The following is a 9,310-nucleotide window of genomic DNA, read 5'->3' on the forward strand; positions in this document are numbered from 1 at the left end:
GGTTCTGTGTCACACTGTTCTGTGTCACACCATTAATTCAGTGGGAGGGAGGGCTGTGATAAAGGTTACGGTTCTGTGTCAAACTGTTCTGTGTCACACCATTAATTCAGTGGGAGGGAGGGCTGTGGTAAAGGTTAATGTTCTGTGTCACACCGTTAATTATGTGGGAGGGAGGGCTGTGATAAAGGTTGTTGTTCTGTGTCACACTGTTAATTCTGTTGGAGGGAGGACTGTGATAAAGGTTGCTGTTTTGTGTCACACTGTTAATACTGTGGGAGGGAGGGCTGTGATAAGGGTTGCTGTTCTGTGTCACACTGGTAATACTGTGGGAGGGAGGGCTGTGATAAGGGTTGCTGTTCTGTGTCACACTGTTAATTCTGTGGGAGGGAGGGCTGTGATAAAGGTTGTTGTTCTGTGTCACACTGTTAATTCTGTTGGAGGGAGGACTGTGATAAAGGTTGCTGTTTTGTGTCACTCTGTTTATACTGTGGGAGGGAGGCCTGTGATAAAGGTTGCTGTTCTGTTTCACACTGTTAATTCTGTGGGAGGGAGGGCTGTGATAAAGGTTGCCGTTCTGTGTCACACTGGTAATACTGTGGGAGGGAGGGCTGTGATAAGGGTTGCTGTTCTGTGTCACACTGGTAATACTGTGGGAGGGAGGGCTGTGATAAAGGTTGCTGTTCTGTCTTACACTGGTAATACTGTGGGAGGGAGGGCTGTGATAAAGGTTGCCGTTCTGTGTCACACTGGTAATACTGTGGGAGGGAGGGCTGTGATAAGGGTTGCTGTTCTGTGTCACACTGGTAATACTGTGGGAGGGAGGGCTGTGATAAGGGTTGCTGTTCTGTGTCACACTGTTAATACTGTGGGAGGAAGGGCTGTGATAAAGGTTGCTGTTCTGTGTCAAACTGGTAATTCTGTTGAAGAGAGTGCTGTGATAAAGGTTGCTGTTCTGTGTCACTCTGTTTATACTTTGGGAGGGAGGCCTGTGATAAAGGTTGCTGTTCTTTTTCACACTGTTAATTCTGTTGGAGGGAGGACTGTGATAAAGGTTGCTGTTCTGTGTCAAACTGGTAATTCTGTTGAAGAGAGTGCTGTGATAAAGGTTGCTGTTCTGTGTCACACCGTTAATTCTGTGGGAGGGAGGGCTGTGATAAAGGTTGTTGTTCTGTGGCCCACCGTTAATTCTGTGGGAGGGAGGGCTGTGATAAAGGTTGCTGTACTGAGTAACACTGTAAATACTGTGGGAGGGAGGGCTGTGATAAGGGTTGCTGTTCTGTGTCACACTGGTAATACTGTGGGAGGGAGGGCTGTGATAAAGGTTGTTGTTCTGTGGCCCACCGTTAATTCTGTGGGTGGGAGGGCTGTAATAAGGGTTGCTGTTCTGTGTCACACTGGTAATACTGTGGGAGGGAGGGCTGTGATAAAGGTTAATGTTCTGTGTCACACCGTTAATTCTGTGGGAGGGAGGGCTGTGATAAAGGTTAATGTTCTGTGTCACACCGTTAATTCTGTGGGAGGGAGGGCAGTGATAAAGGTTACTGTTCTGTGTCACATCTTTAATTCTGTGGGAGGGAGGGCTGTGATAAAGGTTGTTGTTCTGTGTCACACTGTTAATTCTGTTGGAGGGAGGGCTGTGATAAAGGTTGATGTTCTGTGTCACACCGTTAATACTGTGGGAGGGAGGCCTGTGATAAAGGTTGCTGTTCTTTTTCACACTGTTAATTCTGTTGGAGGGAGGACTGTGATAAAGGTTGCTGTTCTGTGTCAAACTGGTAATTCTGTTGAAGAGAGTGCTGTGATAAAGGTTGCTGTTCTGTGTCACTCTGTTTATACTTTGGGAGGGAGGCCTGTGATAAAGGTTGCTGTTCTGTTTCACACTGTTAATTCTGTGGGAGGGAGGGCTGTGATAAAGGTTACTGTTCTGTGTCACACTGTTCTGTGTCACACTGTTAATTCTGTGGGAGGAAGGGCTGTGATAAAGGTTGCTGTACTGTGTCACACTGTAAATACTGTGGGAGGGAGGGCTGTGATAAAGGTTACTGTTCTGTGTAACATTGTTCTGTGTCACACCGTTAATTCTGTGGGGCTGTGATAAGGGCTACTGTTCTGTTTCACACTGTTCTGTGTCACACCGTTAATTCTGTGGGGCTGTGATAAGGGCTACTGTTCTGTTTCACACTGTTCTGTGTCACACCGTTAATTCTGTGGGGCTGTGATAAGGGCTACTGTTCTGTTTCACACTGTTCTGTGTCACACCGTTAATTCTGTGGGGCTGTGATAAGGGCTACTGTTCTGTTTCACACTGTTCTGTGTCACACCGTTAATTCTGTGGGGCTGTGATAAGGGCTACTGTTCTGTTTCACACTGTTCTGTGTCACACCGTTAATTCTGTGGGAGGGAGGGTTGTGATAAAGGTTGCTGTTTTCTGTCACACTGTTAACTCTGTGGGAAGGAGGGCTGTGATAAAGGTTACTGTTCTCTGTCACACTGTTAATTCTGTGGGAGGAAGGGCTGTGATAAAGGTTGCTGTACTGAGTAACACTGTAAATACTGTGGGAGGGAGGGCTGTGTTAAAGGTTACTGTTCTGTGTGACACACTGTGTGAGGGAGGGCTATGATAACGGTTGCTGTTCTGTGTCGCACTGTTAATTCTGTTGGAGGGAGGACTGTGATCAAGGTTGCTGTTCTGTGTCACACTGTTCTGTGGCACACCGTTAATTCTGTGGGAAGGAGGGCTGTGATAAAGGTTACTGTTCTCTGTCACACTGTTAATTCTGTGGGAGGAAGTGCTGTGATAAAGGTTGCTGTACTGTGTCACTCTGTAAATACTGTGGGAGGGAGGGCTGTGATAACGGTTGCTGTTCTCTGTCACATTGTTAATTCTGTTGGAGGGAGGGCTTTGATAAAGGTTACTGTTCTCTGTCACACTGTTAATTCTGTAGGAGGGAGGGCTGTGATAAAGGTTGCTGTACTGTGTCACTCTGTAAATACTGTGGGAGGGAGGGCTGTGATAACGGTTGCTGTTCTCTGTCACATTGTTAATTCTGTTGGAGGGAGGGCTGTGATAAAGGTTGTCGTTCTGTGTCACACTGTTTATACTGTGGGAGGGAGGGCTGTGATAAAAGTTGCTGTTATGTGTCACACTGTTAATTCTGTTGAAGGGAGGGCTTTGATAAATGTTGCTGTTCTCTGTCACACTGTTAATACTGTGGGAGGGAGGGCTGTGATAACGGTTGCTGTTCTCTGTCACATTGTTAATTCTGTGGGAGGGAGGGCTGTGATAAATGTTGCTGTTCTCTGTCACACTGTTAATTCTGTAGGAGGGAGGGCTGTGATAAAGGTTGCTGTTCTGTGTTACACTGATAATACTGTTGAAGGGAGGGCTGTGATAAAGGTTACTGTGCTGTGTCACACGGTTCTGTGGCCCACCTTTAATTCTGACGGAGGGAGGGCTGTGATAAAGGTTGTTGTTCTGTGGCCAACCGTTAATTCTGTGGGAGGGAGGGCTGTGATAAATGTTGCTGTTCTCTGTCACACTGTTAATACTGTGGGAGGGAGGCCTGTGATAAAGGTTGCTGTTCTGTGTCACATTGTTGATACTGTTGGAGGGAGGGCTGTGATAAAGGTTGATGTTCTGTGTCACACCGTTAATACTGTGGGAGGGGGGCCTGTGATAAAGGTTGCTGTTCTGTGTCACACAGGTAATTCTGTTGAAGGGAGGGCTGTGATAAAGGTTGCTGTTATGTGTCACACTGTTAATACTGTGGGAGGGAGGCCTGTGATAAAGGTTGCTGTTATGTGTCACACTGTTAATACTGTGGGAGGGAGGCCTGTGATAAAAGTTGCTGTTCTGTGTCACACTGTTAATCCTGTGGGAGGGAGGGCTGTGATAAAGGATGCCGTTCTGTGTCTCACTGGTAATACTGTGGGAGGGAGGGCTGTGATAAAAGTTGCTGTTCTGTGTCACACTGTTAATTCTGTAGGAGGGAGGGCTGTGATAAAGGTTGCTGTTCTGTGTTACACTGATAATACTGTTGAAGGGAGGGCTGTGATAAAGGTTACTGTTCTGTGTCTCGTTGTGAATAATGTGGGAGGGAGGGCTGTGTTAAAGGCTCACAGCTTGTGGTACGTAGCACATCGTGTGATCGCATAGGACCCTTACCACCAGTGGCCATCACTGTTAACATAGCCTTATTATACGGATTTGTTCGATGTGATGGAGAAGATGTTCGTTTTGTTCAATTTCTGAACGGATATAATTTTAGGTCTCCTATTGTATACATATAGCATATGTTGCCACTTGTGTCCGTCTTACTTTGAACGATTGATAAATTCGTTCTATTGTCCTGCCATTGTACGCCCATGGCAACGCATTCGGGGCATATAATTCCTAACTACCCGAAGTCAATAGAGTACATTCATTGACCATAGAACGCACTCGATGAACCCGCAGAACGATCCGACTTAATTCGATAAGGATTACCAGATGAAAACATATAACAGTGGAAGTTAGAGCTATTTCAGACTCGACCCGCCTTAACGCCGGCAAGCAATGCTTTCACTGTGCGATATTGCTTAAAGTGGACATGGTTTAACCTGTAATATTAGTTCCTTTGGATTAAAATAACTACGACGCGTCATAATCGAATGCTGTAACATCGTGTGATAAACCACACGTTATAACTGTACTAGAGAAAATAATGTTTCACCTTTCACGATGGTATACCAATTTACATTGTGTGTACACATATAGGTACATTATATTTACATATTATATAGTATGTTATATTTCAACATCAAAGTGGATACAAATGTTGATATACCTTTCCATTGTCAATAAACAGTGGACTTTTTTCATATCCTTACCACCGTGGGTCAAACCGCATACCTAAGTTGTAATGACTGTTTAGTCGACTGTATTTAGGAAACACATGTATGCGTTAATATGTTGATTAAGGTCGTAACTTTTGACGTCAGCAGCTTTCATAACGTATTACACTTTTTAATTTCAGATAACAAAAGTGGGTATTTTTACTTGACTGGTGTTTATATTAATACGGTATCACCTGTCTCTATCTGTTCATGCCGGAAGACAGATACACTGTAAAGCGATTATTTTGTCATTCCGGTAGTAGTTTAAAATACATTTAATGATACCAAGTCTTGATGGCATTCACAATTTTAATTCATATTGATCCTCTGGAATGAATAGAGTTGCACGCTCATGCCTATGCAATTTATTTGCATTTGTCATTAAGTCAATTCATTAACTTATTTATCATGATAAGTGATTTCGGATTAGTGTTGTATAAATAGACAACAGCATTTAACCTCTGATTGGATTAGTTAGCGTCATTAATATCGATAAGAGAATATTGAGGAATATTTAAAATTAAAACTCTATGTTTTGTATAATCCCTGTGAAGTCCTTCGCCCGATAAAATATGCAAAAGACAGTTAACACCATATCTGATATCAAACATGTGTTATGAAGAAACTTTATTCTGTTTTCTTTTCCTTGAATTCATTCATTCGTTGTCGAATCCTGTTAATAGAAACGATAAAATTTAGAAGCATCACATTTTCCTTGAAGAACGGAATAATTGACCAGATTGCATGTAATATGACTTTATATTATACTGTAATGCCTACTCACGAATGCACGAGGAAACTATATAATTTGTCTCTGATGCTAATGCAATCAAATCATTAGCAATTTAAACATCCGGATAACACGTTTTGTTTTCTTATAAACGATTTACACATGTACAGATATATATAGGATCTTACATGAGTTTCCATTTCATATAAGATTTATGAAAAGAGTCTAAGAATTTGTCAATTTAGAAAGCCTCTGGAATGAAAACGAGTGTAATATTCTTTTTATCACACAATCAAGATTTGTGGCATTAATTCGTGTAAAACAACAATGTTTATGCTACCTTGAAATGTAAAAAGCCGCCATTTTGACTTCAGTGCGTAAATCTGTGACCTCATGTACTAGTCCTAGCGTGACGTCACAATTGAAACTTACAATCAAGCACAGGGCTGATATATCATATTACATGGGTTAATACGCAAAAACATATGACATGGGTATATTCACTGGATAACACAGAACATTATGGGTAAAATACTAATTAGTAATTAATATTTGTATGCACAAAATGTTATGGCCATTTTATCAATAATTTTAGAATATTTTTATTTTTATTTTTTGGTGGAAAGATACTTAGATAGTCACATCGTCACCATTCTATCACAAACTAAAATATAACAATGGACATAATTTTGTTTTTAATAAGTGAATGAATAAGTATAAATACTTGATATTGATATTGACAGATGAAATAATGTAAAAAATAACATGTACACATTTTAATGTTTATTGCTTTTATTTGTTTCCTTAAATAGAAAAATAATGAATCAATAATCAGACAAACGACACATCTAACATTCTGATCAGCCGTTATACGTCATTCCATTTCTACATGTTGTATATAATTGGTCAATATTAATCTTTTTACAAATGAAAAATGCAAAAAAATCCTGGTAAATTATGTTCGTTCATGATAAAATAGAAATGCATTTAATATTTTATTCACATTAAGATAGTCTTCTATTACAGGTAAATACACTATCTTAAAACAGTATCAAATCATGACTTTTTGATTTGCCAATTACTAGTATTCAATACCGTGTCAATCCATTTTGACAGATCAAATGATACTAAAGCATTTTAGTCAAATCTGTATAGGAATGTGCTCTCCAGCCGACCTAAAATTCAACACCCGATAATTGAAAATGTAATTAGTTTGTCACGAATCCCGTCCTCATTTAGCTATTTGCAGTGAAATTATTTTGCATTATTCCAATCAAGTTATAATCGGCATTATACCGGATAACGATTGCCATTTCATGTGCATTATATTATAAAATGTTAACATGAATCATACATGTGTAATATAACAAACATTTTGCTCACACTCCCTTCTAACTAAAAACACGTTATCTTCATTTACAATAATGATATAGTTTGGAACATGTGGCATAAATTTCTCCGATAAATTGTCTATGCATACAATTATTATTCATATTTACATAAAATTATATATGTAAGTAAGTGTTATATCTATATATATGTTTTTGAAAGCAGTTATCTTCAATACATTGTAGGCGTAAACAATTGCTATGTATGTCTAACATAATTATCTATGTAAACAAACGTTTATCATATCTACAATACATTATATATTTTAAACAGATCTCAAATAATGCGACAATCATCACAATTGTAAACAATTGTACATGTGCAATTTATGCACACGAATAAAATGCATAACTTAAACAAACATTTTCCATATCTTCAGTAAGTGTGTAAATATGACATTATAAACGAAGGCTACACATGCATCTCAATTATTGCATGCAACACAGTTCCGTTCATGTTCAATAATCATTAATGCACCACAAACATACATATTTAAATGATGCGTTTCAGTCTTATTGAATTTACGTTCAAAATACACAGAAAAAATGTTTTAGGTGGTTGTTTTGGTTCATGATACATACAATAAACAGCTGTTTAACCAAATGAAGGAGTATCCATTATATCAGGAACAAGGTTTCAGTTTCTATATTGTGGTTTGCACCTAGTCTTTCTGTATGACGTAAAAACCATATCGAAGTTTTGTCGATTTGATATATTTTATTGCAAGATTTACATTAGAGGTATACACATGTAATTATTTATCTGTAATGTTGGTACTATATAACATATGCTCAACAATGAGATTCAACATAAACTTAACCATATTTTACCACCATTTCAGTCCGTCATGCAGAAGAAATTCAAAAGCAGTGGATATCACATACATTAAATTCGCTATTAACCTTATCCGTTGAAACTGAAAAAAATTATTTTATTACATGGCTGATATCTAGTATAATGAGAAAATCGTATACACCAGTTTATGATAAACGTTCCAGCCATGAAGTGCATTTAATTTGAATTGTTTTATAACGGTCCTCCCGTTACATGTTATTATTAAACATTATCTTGCTAAGAGAAGATTATTATAACTATAAAAATGAAATGAAATTATTTTTTAATCTCTATATTTATTTTGCCCTACACTGTGATAACTGTTATCAAAACATCCTCCTTAACCTATCATTTAAAATCAATATATTACTGTCTGCGTATTAGCATGTGAAATAACCCGGAGAGATGACCAGAACGATAAGATTTCCAATGTTATATCAAATTTTAACATTAACAGTTACCTTAACAAATTTATCTATGTTCAGGATTCCCAAATACATTAGACACTGTCATGCTATTTTTACCAGAGTTACCAAACAAAAATGAAACAATTATTTATGTTACTTCAGCATAACGTTCCAACATTAGAAGCAGAATAGTGCCATCCAACACAGAGGGTTTTACAACGCTGTTAAATGTGGAATATACTTGTTCTAACCAGCTATTGATGTCAACATTGTCACATGCTGAATTGAACCAGTGATTAAACCACATATTCCTTTGTTTATTTACCGCGAGTCAAAAATATCTCCTTTAATTGTTTTAGTGCTGACAAGGAGATGTCCATTGTGACGTTTGATCGCTTAGTGACGGCTGGAATACCGACAGGGTTAGAGAATGCAGATTTTGTGTTTTGGGCGTAATCGCAGATGTTAATAAGTTCAAACTTTTTATTAGACGATTGTTTAACAAATGAGACGTAGGTGCTGAATGATCCGTTTGATTTAATTTTAATATTTCCTTTAGAACGGAAATAAAAGAACATGATTATCATGAATGTGAAATACCCAAAGGCGCCGGGTGTCTGTCATATTGAAAAGGATAATTAGGAACAAACTAATAATGTATACTAACATAACATTACTAAATGAGCATAAAGTGCTGAACACACAATGACCCTTAGTATCCTTTTAATATTGTAAGCCTTAGATAAAAGTACTTAATTGAACAGAAAGTAGTAGAACGAGGTACTAAAAACTGTGGTATGTTTCTGAGTAAAGTTAATTAATTAGGGATACTCAGCCATGTAAATCCCATCATAGACAGTCGTATTTATAGTTGTGTTGTGTGGGTTTAAGCTCTACATTTTACCAACTTACAAATTAGGTTTTGTCAACTAAATCCTCTGCAAATTGTGCAGTGTTTAAACGAACACATATACTCATCAATGGACTAAGACAGAGGAAATGTGCATCCTCTATCATTTGTATTTGATAAAGCATCATGATTAGAGCCAATACAGTTCAAGAAGGTTTGCCACCT

General features: G+C 38.4%; 1 protein-coding gene across 1 annotated transcript; it reads right to left on the reverse strand.

Moving 5' to 3' along the window:
- Window positions 1–106: 106 nt before the first annotated feature.
- LOC110459527 (uncharacterized protein DDB_G0283357-like) lies at window positions 107–4,178 on the reverse strand. Its single transcript, XM_021511833.1, has 3 exons — window positions 4,066–4,178; window positions 2,490–3,671; window positions 107–1,958 (listed from the first exon to the last, which is right to left on the reverse strand). The coding sequence occupies exons 1-3, from the start codon at window positions 4,176–4,178 to the stop codon at window positions 107–109; spliced, it is 3,147 nt and encodes a 1,048-aa protein (XP_021367508.1).
- Between the last annotated feature and the right edge of the window lie 5,132 nt (window positions 4,179–9,310).

The sequence above is a fragment of the Mizuhopecten yessoensis genome, unplaced genomic scaffold (genome assembly GCF_002113885.1).
Source record: "Mizuhopecten yessoensis strain PY_sf001 unplaced genomic scaffold, ASM211388v2 scaffold10103, whole genome shotgun sequence".
Taxonomy (NCBI): domain Eukaryota; kingdom Metazoa; phylum Mollusca; class Bivalvia; order Pectinida; family Pectinidae; genus Mizuhopecten; species Mizuhopecten yessoensis.